This window comes from Crocuta crocuta, unplaced genomic scaffold, assembly GCF_008692635.1.
Source record: "Crocuta crocuta isolate KB4526 unplaced genomic scaffold, BGI_CrCroc_1.0 scaffold112, whole genome shotgun sequence".
Lineage (NCBI taxonomy): Eukaryota > Metazoa > Chordata > Mammalia > Carnivora > Hyaenidae > Crocuta > Crocuta crocuta.
The window spans coordinates 3,668,801-3,689,387 of NW_027528818.1; the positions used below are offsets into that span (position 1 = coordinate 3,668,801).

Consider the following 20,587-nt stretch of genomic DNA (forward strand, 5'->3'; position numbering starts at 1 on the left):
CAATTACCACAGTGGGATCTGAGTGATATTTTGTAATCTCCCTGATAACCCTCTATTTAGCAAACAACACAGTCATTTCAAGACGTACTGTGGAAAATTGATGCAAATGTCAGAAATGATGAGTCTCTTAGACTCAGTCTGATTATCTGAATCAGTGTGGTTACAAAAGGGGACAGAGAAGGGGATAAAAATGTGTCTGAGACAAAATACTCTCTCCTGGGTCTTATGATTTATGATTGCTCCCTCTGTCTATAATTCGAATAAGGCAGTTTCCCCAAGATGTTGATTCACCCCACCCTCTTTCAAATATGGTCTCTCATTCATTTGTATTTCTTTTGCTTTGCTACACACCTTTATAACTTTTCCCTGGGACCACAGCAGTAGTCTCTTAATTGTTTGCTCTCTTTCCTCCAGTCCCTTACCTTCCAGTCTACTTCCTGAAGTTCAGCATCGACCATGTCACTCTCTGCTGCATAGAGAGTGGAGCTAAAATTTCTGAGCCTGACGGTTAGAGGCCTCTGTCGTTTTAGGATCAATAGACGTTTCCTACATCATTGCCCCCTACTCATTTTTAATCCTTTTAGACTATAGCCAGTGTACATTATTGAAGGCACAAAGCCAGTACTCGAAGTGCATTAAATCAATCAATCAATCAATAACAAATAAAACTGTTAGAATTTTTAACTTAGCATTCCCTGAATTTATTTCATCACAGATATCTTGGAAAATGTTGTTTTCATGGAAATGTTACTTTCATGTTGTGTTCTATATCCTTAGAAAGGCTGAGGAGTACAGATCAAGAAGGGAAATTAATCAAGATATGTAGTCAAACAGTGAGAACTTATTTGGGGATGATATTTTAAAAAAAGGAAAAGAAGAAGTACTCAGCATTAAACAGAAAAACAAAAGGAAGTAACCCTCTGGTCAGTAGATAGCAGCTGAATATCTTTTAAGATCATTTATTAACCCTGAATAGATAGTGAAGTTCTGGGAAGCCAGCTATAACGTTTTTCCAATGACCATCATTAGGAGTCATATGTTGGACACAAAATCCGGATAATTAAAGGTCATTACCAGTATTAGAGATTAAAAAGGAAGGAGAATAACACATTCTAACATAGTCATTTTGATAGTCATCTGTATGGATAAAATGGTTCAGGTTGGTAGTATTTATGTTTATACAATCATTGGGAGGCTTCCCCCCACATAACCTTATGAAGAAAGAATCAGTTCAGGAGAAATATATGCTGTTTTGAAATTTGGATGTGAATGTAAAATGTACACTGTTGGAGCCAAATGACATTGAGCTTTGAAACTTAACAAAGATGCCACTCCAAACACACTATCAGTAACATCATGTTCTACTTTATTGTCACATTAATGGCTAGGTGATTAGAAATTTAATCTTGGCTCTATTTGCTTGCTAAACCACTGAGAATGTATTACAAGAAATTATGATTGTGTCACAAAATGTAAAGAGATAAAGCTTCTAATTTGGTTACTTCCCCAAATCCCCCTCCTCTGGCACCCAGACATCTTTATCTTCAGTTCCACATTCAGAGAAATCGGAGAATGCTTTGAAGTTAGTGGACCCCAACTTAGTAAGGACTATTTTTTTAGGACTTTTTAAAAAATGTTTTTAATGTTTTATTTATTTTTGAGAAACAGAGATAGAGACAGCTAGAGCAGGGGAAGGTCAGAGAGAGAGGGAGACACGGAATCCAAAGCAGGCTCCAGGCTCTGAGCTAGATGTCAGCACAGAGCTCGATGCGGGGCTCAAACCCACAAACCGTGAGATCATGACCTGAGCCGAAGTCGGACGCTTAAACCAACTGAGCCACCCAGGCGCCCCAAGGACTTTTTAGGAAACAATGAAAATTCCCTATTTTGTGGCTGATCTTCAAACCATAAACATCTTTTTTTTTCCTGAAAAAGATAGCCAACTATCCCATATTCTTGAATCTTCCCTACCCTACTTCGTTTTTCCTTTGCACCTCCAAGCATACTCACCTCACAAATCCTAAAGCAGTTTCATCAATCCTATTGACTCTTTGACACTCTGTGCTGACTTTCTTTTTCCTTTCACTCATGTCAAGGCTCTGGACATAGTTGAAATAGAATAGACTGCTGCCTCCCATTCTTCACTACTCATTCATTCATTGTTTGTAAACTGACTTCGGTACTTAAAAGTCTACTAAAAGTCAGAGTACAAGCCACATAATGATTGAATCCAGTGACCTTTATTTACTTTGCAACCTTCTTGCTCCTGCTGCTACATTTGAATCATTGATTACACCTTTTTTTCTTTGAATCTGTGGCTGTTTTCTATGTCACTGTTGATTCTGTGCCTCCTTTCTCATGGGCCCTACAAATGTAGGCATTCCCCAGTTTTCCCCTCGGTCCTCATCTCTACTCATCACATACTCTCCACATGGGTGACTTTATCTAAATTAGCCTTTTTTTTTTTTTTTTTTGGCAGGAAAAACTTCTACACTTACGGCATAGAACTGTATAGTCTAAATGCTATCTAGACCTGTGTTTCATTGTACATATTTAATTAAAGACCTGCATCAAATATAGCATACTTAAATAGAATACATTTTCCCCTAAAACCAGAACATAATTTTTTATTCTTCCTCTTCTTTTTTTTTTCTTTTAATTTTTTTTAAGGTTTTTATTTATTTCTAGGAGAGAGAGAGAGAGACAGCGTGAGCAGGGAAGGGTCAGAGAGAGAGGGAGTCACAGACTGAAACAGGCTCCAGGCTCTGAGCTGGCAGTCAGCACAGAGCCCGACGCGGGGCCCAAACCCACGAACCGTAAGGTCATGACCTAAAGCGAAAGTCGGACGCTTAACCGACTAAGCAACCCAGGCGCCCCTATTCTTCCTCTTCTTGATCTTCCCCTATCTGAACTCTTAACATTTACTCTATTTTTCAAGTGATTACTGTTTTAGAATCTATAACTTCCTTACCATTCTCTGTCACTCCCAAGTCCCAACCATTGTTTCTCCCTTTGACTATTATGATGGCCTCCTAATTGGTCTCCATGTTCTAGTGTATTCCATCCCTTTTGCATTCTTGGCCCAAAGCATCCTTCTACTGCCGCCCTGGGTGGTGCTACAGCACACAGATGTGCTGCTCAGGAGCCCACCCACCATCCAGAGAATAAGGTCTAAGTTTTTGCTGGCAACCACAAACATTTGTAAAATAGCCCCCTCTTTTTTAAGAAAACAATGTAGTTGAATCTCTTATTGCAAAATACATGTTTTTTTGTTTTGTTTTTTTTGTTTTGTTTTTTTTTTTAGCAAACATCTAAAATAAGTAAGCAACAGAGAAATTCATTTTGGGGCACCTGGGTGGCTCAGTTGGTTAAGCGTCTGATTTCGGCTCAGGTCATGATCTTGCAGTTTGTGAGTTTGAGCCCTGTGTTGGGCTCTGTGCTGACAGCTCAGAGTCTGGACCCTACTTCAGATTCTGTGTCTCCATCTCTCTCGGCCCCTCCCCTGCTCTCTCAATAATAAATTTTTTTTAAAAATTATTTTTTTTAAAAAAGACATTTATTTTCTTTGAAAGTTAATTTTCTTGCCTTTATTATTTTCTTGCTGCCCATTATTATGACGAAAGCAGACTGTGGGTCATTCTCCTGTCTCCATGCCTTTTCATGTTATTTGTATTCATCCAACCTCACCTAATTTCTGGCCATTTAAATTCTATTCAGCCTTCACTGTCCATCACAGAAGTCTATTTCTCTAAGAAGTCTTCCCTGACTTTTCAATCTCTGTAGCAGAGGTTAGTTATAATATATGTAAACTATTTTTTAGTTATGCCTGGAATTTATTCTTCCTTATTGTATTTCATATTTTATATTCTGCCTTTTTCAAAGTTATGTAAATATTATTGTTTTTGGCCATTTACTTGTATCCAAAAGCTAAACCCTAAGATTCTCAAATGTATCTTACTCTCTTTCCTAAGATTTTCATAAGCCTTCAGTTCCAGGAGTTGATAACGTAAAGTGTAGCATCATACTATTACATTGTTTGCATGGGATGGTGAGAGTAAAGGGAAAAATGGAAAATAAAAGTGGGGAAAGATTGACAGGTGGGAAAAGAGACAGAACCTATCCTAGAGGAAATGATGAATTCTCCCTAACAGTTCCAGAGGCAAAAACTAAATGGATTCTCTTGGAGGGTCCTGTTCAGAGAGTGGGCTGAAGGGAATGTTCAGGAAACACAACACTCGGAATACGGTGGTGTCTGATACGGAGCTAGTTCATACTCAACTCTGTCCATTTCAGATGCAGCGAAGAAGACCAAAAGCAGGACCCCATCTCTGAGAAAGGTTAACAGGATTCATTCAGTGGAAACGGCAGCAGTGGGAGGGGACTGTAACCCGGGAAGCCCGATCGGGTCTGGAGCAAAAGGCTGTAGCTGCCCCTCCTCCTTGAGATTGGGGAGCTTCGTTCTCAGGGCTGAGCAGGTGAAAGTGTTCCCAGCTCCCTGCAGATGGAAGCATCACTGTTGTTTTGACAAGCGTGGCTTCTTTTGGGGGGCTGGGATGCAGCCACATTTTTGTTCCATAATGTTCTCCAGGAAATGTTTAGAATGCAACTAAACTAGAACAGTTCGTTTGTTGCCATGTGCCATGTGTCTAAATGGATACATCAGATTTTGTGAAACTGAATAGAGGGGACAAAGTGGTGAAGGCAGGACAACCGCCTCTGTGAGTACAAGAGCAAGGTCATGGTGGATTCCCAGTCAGGCTGCGGCAGTGGAGATGGTGCGAAGTGGTCTGACTGGTTGATGGAGGAGTGTGGGCTGCTTTACCAAATGCAGAAGAATCTGGAAGATCTGAGAGTTAGAGTTTTTGTTAGAGTTTCTGGCTGGGCCTGAGAATTCAGTTGACAGAAGACAAACAGGAGAAGGGGCACCTGGGTGGCTCAACGGGTTAAGTGTCTGACTCTTGGTTTTGGCTCAGGTCGCCATCTCAGGGTTTTGTGAGTTCAAGCCCCATGTCTGACTCCACAATGGCAGCACAGAACCTGCTTAGAATTCTATGTCCCCTCTCTTTCTGCCCCCTCTCTCTCTGCTCCTCCCCAACCTGTGCCATCTCTACCTCAAAATAAATACATAAATTTAAAAATTAAAAAAAAAAAAAAACAGGAGAAAAGCATACAGATTTTACATGTACAGGGAAATCTTTACCAAAAAAACCCCCCAAAAAACAAAAAACAAATGAACACCAAAGAAGTGTCAAAATCTAAATGCTTTCCTACTGGGCTGAACAAAAAGAGGCAAAATATATGGGGGGCGGGGGGAATTAAAGGAAGGTAAGACTGATCTCATTTAGGTCTGTACCATAGAATTCTCTTTGAGGAGAACTAAGCATTGAGCCCCCATTTCTGGCATTAAGAATGTTTGCTTCTCTGGGGACATGAAGGGCACATCCTTTCACATGGGAGTTTTATTCCGGTTCTCAGGAAGAAACGAAGAGGTCGGAGCGCCCCTCTTGCATGTGCTATTTTTAAGTGGCCTTACTTCCAAGTAATTGTTTTGTCCGTGTGGCATGTTTTGGGGTGGTACACTCTGCCCCCCTGTCCTACCTTTAAATGTCTGTTAGGCATCCAAATGAAGTGTCTGTAATTTAGAGAAGAGGTCTGAACTAGAGAGGTTTCAGATTCATTAGCACAAAAATGATGTTACAGTCAAGGAACTGATTGAAATCCCTTAGAAAGCGCATCTGTAGTATAGGAAGGTAAAGGGCTCTGTCTTGAATCCTTGGGCACTTCAACATTAGTGAGGACACGAGGAAAACGGGCTGGAACTAAGTAGTTGTGCATCTGGTCTAGGTGCTCACTGTCTGCACAAGAACTAAGATTTAGCAAGGGGGCGGGGTGAAGATGGGAATTTTATCTAATGAGAATGTGTAAATTCCTTTAACATAATCTCACAGTGATCTTATTAGATAGACATAACTTTCTCCCTTTTAAAGGAATAAACTAGAAACGTAACCAAATAGGTAATAGAAACTGATTTTCTCTCCTGTTACACATCCTCTAATATTTATTCATTGTTACCGATACCTGCTCCATTTTCCAGGCTACTTTCAGAATAACATAGGCTATAATCTATTGGTTGGTATATATAGACTTTTATTTTTATTTGAGAGCTTAAGAGTAATTCCTGGAGTCAGGCTGTCTGCTCTGTCAAGCTCCCAGTTCCACCAGAGAAGTTAACTGGCAATGAATTCACCTCATTATTCTCTGGTGCATATCAAGAATGGAGTCAAAAGTCTTAGCTTTGGCATGTTAATATTCTCTTCACTTGAGGATAAAAATTATCTCAAACTCCAGGACAGTGGCAAACTAGAACAGTAAGACAATCGTTGTTTATATTTTTAAGTACTATAGTAACAAACATACTTACAGAGTGTTTTTTAGTGATTGGTTTCCTTTCTTCTGACTGTTCCTTTGAAGCAATTAAAACTAAGCCATCTGGCTGGCATTCCTGTACAAAGAAAAGCCAGGTACATTGCATGGGGCAAAGAAAATGAATTACGAGTATCTATCTACACCTACGTACTCATTTCTTTGTAGAATTTCCTTATTTATCTGTCCCCTAAGGTGTGTAAGATGTAATGGGTTTTTCTTTTTGTTTTGTTTTGTTTTGAAGAAATTTCTTGAAACAAGCTTCATTCTCTGTCTCGGCTCCTATCCAGCCAGGCTGATGGAAAGTCAATCTCCATTATTTTGAGCTTTCCTCTTGCTACATGCCTTACCTTGCCCTGAAACTTCGGAAAGACTGTGTCACTCATTAGCCACTGATGTCCCTGTTTTTTTATTCATCATGGTGCCTTTATGCCCCTTTATTTCATTGCACCAAGCCAAGCTCAAGACAAGGGAATCTTGCGGCACCTGGGTGGCTCAGTAGGTTGAGCATCTGACCTCAGCTCAGGTCATGATCTCGCGGTTCACGAGTTCGAGCCCTGTGAGGGCTCTGTGCTGACAGCTCAGAGCCTGAAGCCTACTTCAGATTCTGTGTCTCCCTTTCTTTCTGCCCCTTCCCGGCTTGTGCCCCCCCCCTCAAAAAATAAATAAAACATTAAAAAAAAAAAAGACAAGGGAATCTTTGGCAAAGCTGACCAGTGACCGACGGCCAACTTGCCTTGATGCGGCAGGCCGATCTCCTCCCATGGTCCTCCCTCCAGGGGTACCAATGCAGAACAGTACACAAGGCTTCACCCCACCCAAGTCCACCCTCACCCCGCACCAACCTTTGGTCTTTTGTCCTCCTCTCAGTTAGCGCTCTTTCTGTGTGTCTCGCTCTCCTTCTCTACCTTCCCTTTCTCCCTCTTTTACTATTTCCTCTTTGAGTCCTCAAAGGTCCTTTTCCCTCTCATTGGACACCTCACAATTTCTCAGTCATGAGATTAACAAAGACAAATCTACTTAGTTCAGGCAGCTCTTGCTTTCAGCACTGCTAAAATCTTTAGTATGCTTTATACTACAGCCTAAAATATAAGGGAGCAAAACACAAATTAGTAACTCAAAAATTATTTTACTACTGTCTTACCTGCATTTCACAATCACAGCGCATATTAGCCTTCTTTTACCCAAATAAAATTAACCTCAAACACTTCCTCATAGGCTTTTTTCTTCAGTCCTTTAATCATTTATGATATTTCTTTCTAGACCTTATCCAAATACTCTTCTTTCTAAAATTCTAAGATGAAAACTGGAATCAGTTCTCTGATAATCATCTGTTGGAAGCAGTTATACTTGCAACTCATTGTGTCTGTGTCTCTTTCTCCTTCCTTTTTTCTCTAAACTTTTTTAATGTAAAACACACTTAGACTTGATATCAAGCCACTTTCCTATCTTTTCTTGAGTCGTTTTTCTGGGCACATGTACTTTTCTTTCCTGTCAAAGCAATGTTTAGATCCTATCTGAAGTGTCACTATTTGGAGCCTTGCTTCTTCTGACAAGGAGATAGTCCTGTTTTCTGGATACTTTATAAAACTAAAAAAGTGAAATGGGTAAAAGAATACAAAAAGTGATACCAGGGAGAAATTGAATCAAAACAGATAAATAAGTCATTTCTTTTTTTAAATCTGAAAATAGGTAAGAATGAGCAAGAACACCTTCAGAGACCAAATACAATGTCAACATACTTTGCATTCTTTGATTTTTGCTCCCTACCTCAACTCTTTCTTATCGAACTTTCACCTATTCTATTAGTAGGAGAAAATACGCATCTCTAGAGGACTGTAGTTATGTTTGAATAGAATCAAAGAATCATGGGAAGATAGAGATGAAAGCTATTGTAGAAGTCACTTAATCTAATGTAACAACTAGCAAGAAATCATAGCCACCAGTTTCTGAGAGGTAACAAGATACCTTGTACCTAAAGGATCCCAATCATAAAGTGAAAGGAATACGGTTTTGCCACTAGACAGGCAGCGATAAAAATCCCCTATCTGCCACTTGAACAAGTCTTGTAACACTTTTGGGCCCATGGAGGTCATAATACTGACCAATTTAATTGTAAGAATGAACACGATAACACCTATAAAGCATCTTTTACGTGGTGGGATATGATACATGGGAGATCTTTTCCTTTTCCTCAAACACTCCCTGTCGTCTCCAAGGTAGCCCTGACTTTAACCTAGAGAAACCTTGACTGTCTTAAACCAACCACTTACCCATACATTTTCCTCTTCTCTAAGCCAGTGGAACTTTTCTCATTCTCTCAATCTTCAGTCTTCTGTGATATGCAGGTTCCCAAACTCACCATCACTTCCTGGTTATTGGGCTCTGATGTTCTCCAGCCCTCCCCGCAAACTGCCAGCTAAATTTCACGTCCAGAAATGTATGCTGGGTCCTAAGAGGAGGAACCACACTCCTCTGAGTGCATGTTTTGGTTACTACTGCTCTTTCTTTTATACCAAACTTGTCCATGATACTTAGAAACTCTCTATGACCCAGACATTCAAAGCTGTGATGTAGTCTTATGTCTTCTGAGTAATTTCTTCATTAGGGGCTTTTCCTATAGTCTACATAATATATTTTGAATTAGATTCTGAAATCCAATTAGAATGAAGAAGCCATTAAATTTTTTAAATGTTTTTATTTATTTTTGAGAGAGAGAGAGAGCGTGCAAATGGAGGAGGGACAGAGAGAGAGGGAGACACAGAATCCAAAGCAAGCTGCAGGCTCTGAGCTGTCAGCACAGAGCCCGATGTGGGACTCGAACTTGTGAACCGTGGGATAATGACCTGAGCTGAAGTCGGATGCTTAACCGACTAAGCCACCCAGGTACTCCAGAAGAAACCATTTTAAATGTGGTTGGTGATTCAGGGGCCACAAAGGCCAGTGGAAATTATCCCACCTTTGATATTCTTTTATTAGAATTTTCCCTATATTTATATAGTTGCACAGTTTTTTTAAGTTCTGGAAATCTACTTTTAATATTCTAATTATAAATTAAATTTTTGGAAAGCTTTGGTAGATAATTTGACATTTAAGCATATGTTAAAATTTAAATTACAGGGGCTTTGATCTAATCTGAAAACAAGAAGTCCTTTCCCCTTATTTTATCAGACTATCATATAAGCAAACTGTAAAGCAGGGAAAGTACATTCTCAAGATCCTTTCCTTGCAATTGCTGTTGTAAAGCATGGGCAAGGACTTCAAATTTAGTTTCTTATCTATAAAATGTGAAATTCAACTTGAAGATTTTTTAAAGTCACCTTTACATCTGAGAATCTATGATTCTATGATTTCCGTGCCACTTTCAAAGTTCTTATTGATGCCAGACCTACATTACATTAATTTTTACACCGATCTGCCAGCTTAAAATCTGACACAATCCAGCAGTCTAGGGCCTGAAACGAGGCGCTTTATTAAGATCAATGTATTAAGTGAATGTAGACTCAAATAAAGCTCTATAAACTATTGGCTCTAAAATTTTGGCTCATAATTTCAAGATGGTGTACCCATAGCTCCAAACTTGGATATAATTAAATGTGAAATGGTCTCATTTGAGCATGGAGAAAATCAGCTTTCTTGTCAGAAGGAAGTTGTTTTCAATTCAGTGTTGATTGGTAATTTTCCTTTGGGGTAGCTTGAAGGGCTATAGTGGTTAAAAGAATAAAACACTAAATAGCAAAACTCTTCATGAATAATTACCCAGCAGGAGAAGAGAGGAAAACTGTAACTTTTGTTTTTAGAGCTCTGTGTGGTTTGAGAGGTTACCTGCCGCCGTGGGGGACTTGTGATCTATGATATAGTATTAGTCACCAGCAGAAAAATGGAGAGGTATGCAGATAGCATCAAGCTATGCACATTGGGTTTTATTTAAGGAAATGTCTCCTCCTGTAGGCAGTGGTGTATTTAAAAGTAAGACATTTCCTTTCACTTGTTTTTAAGTGATTGCTTTGACAGGTCTTTAAAGGAAAAAAAACATCATTTTCTATCCCGCAGATTCAGTAACTACCCTTAAATGACTGATCATGTCACATTTTCAGTGGAGACAACATTGTGATTTGCTTCCATGGTGATCTACCAACGATGGCTAAAACTAATGACTCTCCGTTGTCAGGGAACCTTGCAAGGCGGCCACTCACTGGTTATTTTTCATAATCTGCTGGTGAGGAAATTACCAATATCATTACTCAACACATCCTTTGCAGTTTACACTTTCAGAGTGCTTAAAAATTCATTTGTGGTTATGAAGAAATGACCATTTATTTGAGCGATTCTAAGCAGAAAGCAAGGAAACAGCACCAAGAGCACTCGTGTCCACATTATGACATGATCGGGGGCCTCGGGCTTTAAGTTCTATATAGCAGCCGAAGGGCCATGTTACTTTCAATTCTAGCTGAATAATAGAACTATTGTGCATGAGGCATTTTTAATGTATTATTCTAATCTCTAGAGATTGAAGTTAGTAAACAACAAGGTAATTCAATTATAAAATTGTCCTTCCAGAAACAAACCTAGAAAAATAATACAACCTTTTAATTTAGTAATTTTCACTTCGTAGGCATATTTGGCAGACAGACTGGAAAGCATTAAATGTCCTCTGGCAGTTGTTTAAAAAAAAAAGCCACCTAGTATAAGTTAGTATTTGAATTAAGGACTCTTACAAGATCCTTTCAACTTACTTTTGGGCCAGTAGTGTACTCCTCAGCCCGAGCCTATGTACAGGCGGCCCCACTGGGACAAAGAGTATTTCTATACTATTATATTATTATATTGATAGATTGTGGTTAATATTTAACCTGCATTTCTAGTCAGAAGGTAACATTTGTAACGTGATTGATAGATGACAGAGAAAAAGAGATCGATTGATTTAGGAGACTATTTCTCCGTGAACAAGAAACACTGGAAAGGAACCAAGGTTTCAACAGAGTTAAGATTTGCTACAGATAACTCCCACCTTAAAACTGCTCAGGAGGGAATGTTAGTGATACTAGAGAAACGATATTGGACAAAGAAGCTTTTGTTAATCACAAAGATATCAATTCTTTAAAACCCACTGCGTATTTCCTACCTAATGTGCCGTGGAATGTTGAACAAGTAACCCGGTTACTCCTACAATTGACGATAGGAATTATAAGAGTCCAGAATAACTCCCCTTTAGCTCAATAAACCATTTGTTTTTCAGATAAGCCTCTATTTCACTTTGTCACTGGCTCCATAGTCCTTAGCCCTTACCAAAGAACAAGCGTAACATGAGCACAGCATAACGTGATTGATTTGATGCTTTACGTTAAGTCTGTTAGATGTTCAAAGTAAGTATGACTGCTGTTGGGCCAAATGTGGCCGGTAGTGTGGTCAAATGCCTCATCAAGAATGTCTCTCTGGGGGCGCCTGGGTGGCTTAGTCGGTTAAGCGTCCGACTTTCGCTTGGGTCATGATCTCCCAGTTCGTGGGTTCGAGCCCCGTGTCGGGCTCTGTGCTGACTGCCAGGTCAGAGCCTGGAGCCTGTTTCAGAGTCTGTCACTCCCTCTCTCTCTGACCCTCCCCTGTTCACGCTGTCTCTCTCTCTCCTAGAAATAAATAAAACATTAAAAAAAAATAAAAAAAAAAAAGAATGTCTCTCTGTAGGAGGTTTTCAGGGGCTGCAACTGGTTGAAAGGGGGCTTGCTTACATGGCACTCTTCATGAGACTGGGTAACAAGCAGTTTTCTGCCTCAGAACCTGGAGGAGCTGATAAAGATCAAACTACTCCTTGACCGACTGAGTACAATTGAAATTCTGAATACTCTGAATACAGATGAAATACAACATAGAAAAGAATTTTTATTTTCAGCATATATCGATCGGCATGGCGTATTTCAGACTTGCCGTGATCGGAGCTGCTTTTAATCCCAATGACAAAGGCCCATTTTTTACTCACACAGAAAATCTTTTCTTTTCCGGAGAGTCACTCTGCAATATGGATCTCTTTTAAGATCAGGAGTCCCTTGGAGATAGATTTGGCCTCGTCTAAGATGAGCAGCAGAAAACATAGTTTATGAGCTGAACTAACAGAAGGACGCTGAGTTGGGGTTTGTTAAACTAATCTTACGGCTGGCAAAGGATGACATGTCAGATGTTTCATTCATTTTACATACCAAACCATCTCCATAAATCATTATTATAGCCTTAAATGCATTATGTAGGTATAGTAACATTAGATGGCATGTTTAAATGTGCCAGGCATGTCCGTTTGCTTCTCTGCAATCTGTGTTTCTCTTCTCATTTTCCAAAGATGCATTTATCAGATTATTTTTTATGGGTCCATATTTTAGTTTTATTCATGTAGTCTTGTTGATTGGTGCTGTTATGTTTATTTAATTCTTCCTTGTGCATATACATTCAGCTCATATTAGTATCATAGTGTCTCTCACTTCCTTCTTGCACACACACACACACACACACACAGAATCTTCTTATTTAATACATTTGTCAATGTAGGACAGTGAGAAAATAATGCACAGATGCGTTTGGGACTCTTTAGCATAAAAACTCCATCTGAAACATCTGTATTCTATAAAATACTGTGTTGCATTTCAGGATATTTAAGGTTGAGTTTCTTTACTGTGTGAATGCTATACTCTTTTCTTTTCTCCCCTGACTCCCCCCTCCCCCTCCCTGTCTAACAGCAGACAAACCCAGGGAGCACTGAATGAATCCGATGATCCTGAAACAGGCTGTCTAACTGATAACAAGCCAACTTCTCGCCACTTCTATCCTGTCGCCTTGCTGCTTGTCAGCTCACACCTGTTAGTTGTGTGGCTTATTTTAAGTCTTGCATTACTATTAGCCAAATACCAATAAGTTTTATGTTGTATTCCTTTCTTTTCTACAAATGACAATGGACTTTAAATTATGGGGACAATGCTGTAATATTTCTACGTTTTCAGATTCACAGAATTTAAAAAACAACAACAAATGTTTGAAATGTAAGCGTTTTGTTTGTTTTTCCTAAAATCTAAAAAAGACGTACTATGCATTAAGTGAATTATTTTGCTCTTTTGTTCATGGAAAAGTGTTTCCCACTGTTAACTAGCTCAAAAGAATTTTTAAACTTCTGTCTTTGGAATAAGACAAAGAACAGAATCCTGAAAGCTTGAAGTTCTGCACCTCCTGTTTCTCTTCCCATTCAATTTATTCAAAACAATTAAGAATGAATTTGCACAATGCACTGAAACCCTGAGTCAAGTCATAGAGATGTGGGAGGTTCGAGACTTTATTTCCACGGTTCGAGACTTTATTTCCACTGTGCTAACATCATTGTTGCCGTCAGCCGATAGAACCTTCTGTTCGATCTCTTAGTCTGTTAGTTATGTTAGTTCTTTGCTTCAATTTACCCTTTTCTGTCAAGTAATTTGATGGAGAGAATGGCTATTTATGTTTTGTAATTAAATTAACCTGTTTGTAACTCTTGTTTGGGTTGATTTGGCTCTCGGAGTACTTTTCTATTCTTTTTAACAAGGTCTTATTTGTGTCCTACACGCCATCTTCAGCCCCTGTGACTTTTGTACTGTCTGTGCACAAGTACCCTTCCTTTATAAAGCGGAGACTTGGACCAGGCTGTTCGGAAAGCCATTTTTCTCTTCGTTGCACAGCTAAAATAATGAAGTAAAATAGAGATGAAATTTTCCTTTTAAAATCTATAGGGCCAGACTTAATAAATTAAATGCCTTATTCCTAGAACCTGCATCCTTAGGGCTACATGTAGATCTTAATGTGTTTTAAAGAGACTGAGATTAATTTGTGGAAGAGTTATAAAAAGGCAGATATATTTATGAAGCTAAAGTGAAGCTGTATTGTGGAGCAAATTATATTTAAAGCGTTTATTAAACCTTAAATATCTGTTAAGAGCAAAGAGACTTTAATCATCTCTTTCCGAGGGCAATAATGGTATTGGGCCTGGCCTAGGATTTAATTTTGTAAGATGTATCATCATTTGTGAAAAAAAATGTAGAGTTGAATCTTTGTTATTTTTACTTGGACTGTTGCTGCAACTCTGCATTGAACAAATAAAGCATATTTATTTATTCCGTGTTTCATGAAGTTGTACTTTTTCCCCTTTCACCAGAGAAGGATGCCGCATAGAGAATGTTCTGAAGAATATCAAATGCAGAAAGTATGCTTTCAACATGCTACAGCTGCTGGCTTTCCCCAAGTACTACCGACCTCCAGAGGGGACTTATGGAAAAGCTGACACCTAACTTTACCAACATGTAAATACCCAGGAACACAATTACGCTTCAGTCGGATAATCTCCACCGTTTTCACTGTTTTATTGTCATGAGTTTGTGGAGGGAGGTGATCAGAGATGTTTGCCCAAATCTAGGAATTACTCAAATTAGATCTTAGCATATTACTCTGAAAGAAATCCGTTTAAAAAATCTCCAGGAACATTGTGATTCTAGGTCTCCCTTCTACGCAGTGCCTCTCACAGGCTGCATAGGCCGAGGTCAGCTCAGGGTGTGTACATTTCATGCACGGCATCCTTTCGTGGAACGTACTCATTCAGAGGAAACATAGGTTGCTGCAGGAAGAATACAGGTGACTCACAGAGGGGTGCTTGATCTCCAACATGAACATAGCCGAGTGTAAAGGAGAGAGGGATTTGGACATGGTATTTCACAGCCTTTCTCACGAGTGACCTGAGAGCCCAATTGTGGGATTTGGAAAATATTTTTCTAGGGAATTAAAATTCATTCAGTAGCATCAATGCATGACCTTGACTGCAGAAGTAGGTTGCAGGTGTGCCTTTTAAAGACTACGGTCCTCCAGACGAGATGTGGCCAGTCCTCTGGAACAGGTAGATGACGGTGTTAGCAACTCAGTGGAGATACTTTTCTGTAACATGGTATCTTTTCCAAACTCTCAACTCTGGTTGTCTGTGCCTGTTATAGAAGTGGCGATAGAGAACAGTTGAATAGTATAGTAGAAAAGTACCGCGAGAAACTGAAACTGCGAGAAAACAAAAGCTGATCAGCCTGCTGATGTTAAACATGAAAATCCCCATCAGCCTGAACTTTATGCAGCCAAGTTCGTAAAAGTCAAAAAAGTATCTTTGTGATGTTTTCCAATATAGGTAGTGGAATATAGAATCTACAGAATGTAGATGATGGAAGTCTGCATTGTCTGGGGTAGATTACTATGTGTGAATAAACCTGTTAAGGCATATGCAGCCATAGCTAATGAGAAACCAAAACAATTATTTCTGTTCACTTCAATTTGCAATTTATTCACAGTGAAATCACACCATCAAGGGTTTTCCAAAATTCCAAATTAGAAATTGCTTTAGAGATTATCTCGTATAATGTCATTATAAATGGGTAAATTAAAGCACAAGGAAGATATGACCCCAATCATCCAGCTAGAGAATTTTAGAACCATGATTACAATCTCTTCTTACCTTCCTGGCCTGTGGCTTGTCTGGTTTCCAAATTGCCATGCTAAAAATGCTTGAAAATTATGGAAGAATGCTAGTTAGTTAAATAAAAATTGGCATTTATTGCTGGAATTAAACCGTAGAGTACGACGGTCTGAATAAATGAAACCTATTTTCTCCAGATGTTAAGAGTTTATTCTTTCTCCTCACTCATTGGAAGAGTATGCCATCCAGAGCATAAATCTACCCTTTGGAAATGCCAGAGGCTTTTTACATAGACGTCTCTTGGCTGTGACCACATTCAGCACATAATATTATGGAGCTTTCCATAGCTAGTATGACAGCTTCTTGGCTAAGATATGTGTTGACTAAGGACTCCAAACAGATCTCTGGGCTCATGTAGAGTTTTCAGGGTAGTACAAATTTTAGATAACTGTTTGGGGCTTTTCAGACTATAATTATCAATCTGTAGTTTAGCTAATGATTTGCGGCATTATATTTGAGGCCATTGCTATGAAACAATTCATAGTCTTCTTAATAAAAAGTGGCTGTGTACTACAGATCTATTCACAAAGTTCTTAGTATTCTCCCTTATATTTCATTCTCCACTTCAATGATTAAATATTAATTTTAAAATATTCAGTTTAATTTGAAAATGGTAGGATTTGTGGTTATTTTCATTATCCCATTGGATTCAAGGTAAAGAGGTTAGAATGACAGAGGTTTCCTTGAATAACAAAGAAGCCTCATTCAGTATGTCAAGGAGTGATCTGAGTTTGGAGAGACCTTAAGTGAAAATTCTATAAACAGTATAAATTTTGCCTATATTTTTAAAAGTGAAAACACTTGCCTCAAATCTGGAAAAAAAAATACTTATTAACTAGAAAACCAACAAAAGCATTTTCTATTTGGGGGAAGATATTTCAAATCTTTTTTGATAAGATGTTTTTCTTTTTTGATAAGTACTAATATAAAAGTCTCAAAGGCTAGAGTTTACTGTAATACAAATGCATAGAAGTTCTCACTTATTGTTAGCATAGTCCTCTGCATTTCTCTCTACGAAGCCTGTATTTGTGGATACTTTTAAACGTGGATTTCATCAAGAAAATTCAATTTTCGTATCAACAACAATATTGTTGCTTTCCTGAGAGATATTCCAACTAGTCTTAGAAATCCACTTCACTATTTCTTAAGTTATTATGGTTTTCTAAATCAAAGAGCAAATGTTAAAAAGTTTTAAAATCTTCTTTGTACAAACACAGCCTAGTCATACTTTTCTCTCTATTTTTATTTAAAAGATAACGCTAGCAGGCCTACTTAAAGAGATCGAGATTGAGTCAGAAACTGAACCAAGAAAATGACATTTTCAAACAAGATTATTTTTGCTAAAAATATGTTTCCCCTCTAATGGTATCAAATGTAGATATCAATTCTGTATTAGCTGTTTACAGGGTGCTACGGAAAACATATTTAAAAACAAGGGAAGGTGAAATCTTGATTATGTTTGACCCAGTAACAAAAAACCCAGAGACTGAAAATATTCCACAAGACAGCTGAACATGAAAGTTTCCGATACTTGATTGAAGCAGAGCCACACTTGGTCCCATTCATTCATTCATTTCTCATGTGGTTGTTTCTGTTTTTGTTTTTGCTTTTCTTGCAAATGTCATCTCGGATTTTTGTCTACACCGTGGCAAAACAATCGTTTGATGTTTGGTCAGTCCAGTCATCCTTTAAGTCAGAGCAACCATTTGATCCTGCTGCCAGATTGTGCTAAAATGACCTCTCGCTTAATTAGAGCAGTATCCCACGTGACTAAACTCCAGTTCTTACTTTACAAGAGACCAACTCCTGATTTTCTGAAAAACTGTGAAGTGTCAAAAGCTAGTATCTGGAGGAAGGATACTTTCCTTCTCCCGCCCCTCAATTAAGTAGAGTAAGTCCAAAATAAGACTTACAATGGAAAAAGAATAAGATTTATATGGAGTAATACTTCTCAACGAATCAACAAAGTTCTCCTTATGGAAAGTATGGTACATGCCAAGGAGAAAGGACATCAGTGATGTGCTAGAACTGGCTTATGCAACTCATGAGAGTTGATCATTGAATATCCAAGAATTTTGTAAGCCAGTTGTTAAATACACCATCATTAAATATTAAATTATCAAAAGCAATTGAATAAATCTTATTGAAGACAAAGATAATAATCAAAACTGAGCACTTCATTATTATTTCCCTACATTTTACTCTTCATCTGTGCTTTTGAAGTTATTTATGTCAATTTTATGTACACAGTGGAAACACTGGATTATCATATTCTACTGTGCATCTCTTCCTGACTCCACACCCGGTAACATCACGTGGGTAGCTTGAAATTGACCACAGTGGGAGTATTTACACCACAGAAATTACCAAAGCTACAAACTGGGACCTTTAATTGCTGGAAAGCCAGTTGTTAAACATTTACCAGCACACAACTGAAAGTCACCATCACTTTTTCTCCAGCAAATAACAAATAATCGGAAGCACTATAAAGGTATTCATATGGTATCAAATGTAATCACGCCTCTTCAGAAGGCTACAACTTTGTTTTGTTTTTTACCCTGTCTTAAAGATACCTATCAGACTGTAAGTAACATTTGAGGTTTATATTTTATTCATAATTAAATTATTTAATCATACAGATGCATTTAAAAATGTATCTCACTTGATGTTCTGCAAGGGAAATCTTAGCAATGCAGCTTTAGTGTAAGCAATAACAACTGTGGGCCAAATTCAGGGAAATGTTAGCCTAATTAGAGTATCACTGAAAATGTGCTTCAGTACGAATTTTTAAGGTTTATAACTTTAGCACTTGCTGAAAGCGGGAAAAAGAGTAACCTATTACTGTGTTCAGATTCTAATGCATGGAGTTCCATTGAAACCCAAACTGTTAGGTTAAGCAAAGTGAACTCCAGCAGTATGCTAAAACACTGCAGATGTTTCAGAGGTTTGCTTTCCAAACAGGGTGATATATCAACTGTTTAATTCAACATTCAGGGCACCTTTTGTAATCCTTAGGAAATAAGTTAACATTTATCACAGATTTCAGAAACTGGCCTGAGAAAAACTGTGATCAGCAGTTACAGAGGGCAGTGAGCACATTGAACACAAAGAATCCCTAATAGTTGGAAGCCTTACACATTATGCACCAAAGAGAGTGATTTGCTGAGAGCTGAGCAACCGTAGTGTGAATTGACATTCATTTAGCTCACCTGCAATCTGCAAAAGCTATGCTTTTTTTTCCATATTTATATTTTATTGCTTTATACAGAAAGTCCCAGTATAGTATATCCTTTGTGTCTTTGGAAGTTTTAAGTTAGAACTTTCTCCCCAAACGGATACTATCTATAGCAAAACCGTCTTTAAGAACAGGAAAATACAATTAATGTTTAGATAAAACATCATGGGCCAATTAGGTATAAAGTTAAGGTATGGAAATTTGGATTTTTACTTTCTGAGTCACAGTGAAAATTAATCAGTTTTTGAATTTCATTTCTAAGCAAGTAAGAGAGTCTAAAGCATTTCTGATGTCAAAGAAACAAAGCTTATCTGGCTACTAGTAACAAGGAGATAGGAAAAAAAAAGGTAAGGTAGTATCAGCCAAAATCAATTGTATATGCAATTAGCTGTCCTCAGCTTGAATTCTCATAGATTACATGAATATTTAGAATTATAAATTTAAAAAAGAAAACAAGGCTCACAACGCAGTATATAGTACCCAGAAAGAGTGAATATCAAGAGAGAGAGAAAACCTAACTCGAGTGATGTTGACTAATAAACCTTGTTTTTCTTTTAGTAAATAGAATTTTTTAAGTGATGTCACACTTTCCTACTCATAGCACAAATGTATTCACAATCCTCCTAAAATCATGGAAATTATTCTAAGGTCACAAAAGGGCACAATCCAATAGTCCCTCTTTAATGATCAGTTGGTATGGTTTCATTGTCTAGCAGGCAATATTGACTCACATATTGGCGACATTACCTTATAATCCATAAGGGTCTTGTGAAGTTTTCATATCACTATCAATATTAAAACATATTTCATGTCAAAAGACTTTCAAACTTTTCAGAAGCAGGCTCCATTTTTTCTGTGAGTAGACGCACATCCCCATTTCCCTGAGCAAGTGCTATCCTTTGTACACATACTTCTCATGTGAATATCTTATTATTTTGTTTAACCTAACATCTAATTTTCAGACTCTTGTGGTACTTCAATGAAATGTTGGCATTTTTTTTTCTTTTATGTTAAATATGTATTGTAGAGGAGCCAAGAATGTGTATTCCTAGGAAATGGGCACAGATAGGTTAGATCATGTTATACTGACATTAGAAGAAATACCATTTTATTTTATTGTTCTGTGTAAACCATATTCATTGTACACTGTGTGTATATTTTTGTTTAAATAAATGTGATTTTTATTTTTTATGTTTCTGTCTTTTACTCCTTATCACACATTTTTTCCATTTTCATCAATGTAGCAATGTCTAAAAGTTAACTAAAATAGCTGAAGAGTAGCCCAAACAATATTTCAAAGAGAATAGACTAATTTTCTGCTAGACCACAATTACACCACTAATTTTACATCAATACCATTAGTCTCATCATCACTAGCAGAATGCATGTTTTATGGTTGCTATTCTGTAGGAGCA

At 38.0% G+C, this 20,587-nt stretch overlaps 1 protein-coding gene across 2 annotated transcripts in view; it reads left to right on the forward strand.

Annotated features, from left to right (window-relative positions):
* Positions 1–20,363, forward strand: part of INPP4B (inositol polyphosphate-4-phosphatase type II B) — a 367,279-nt gene extending 346,916 nt beyond the window's left edge. The window contains exon 22 of one of the 2 annotated variants that reach the window (XM_077755934.1): positions 13,146–13,369. In XM_077755934.1, coding sequence (XP_077612060.1) covers positions 13,146–13,320 — 175 coding nt within the window. In that variant the 3' untranslated portion in view covers positions 13,321–13,369. Of the gene's footprint in view, positions 1–13,145; positions 13,370–14,584 lie in introns of those variants that run through there. The other variant, XM_077755935.1, reaches the window with a different exon arrangement.
* The last annotated feature ends 224 nt before the right edge of the window (positions 20,364–20,587 follow it).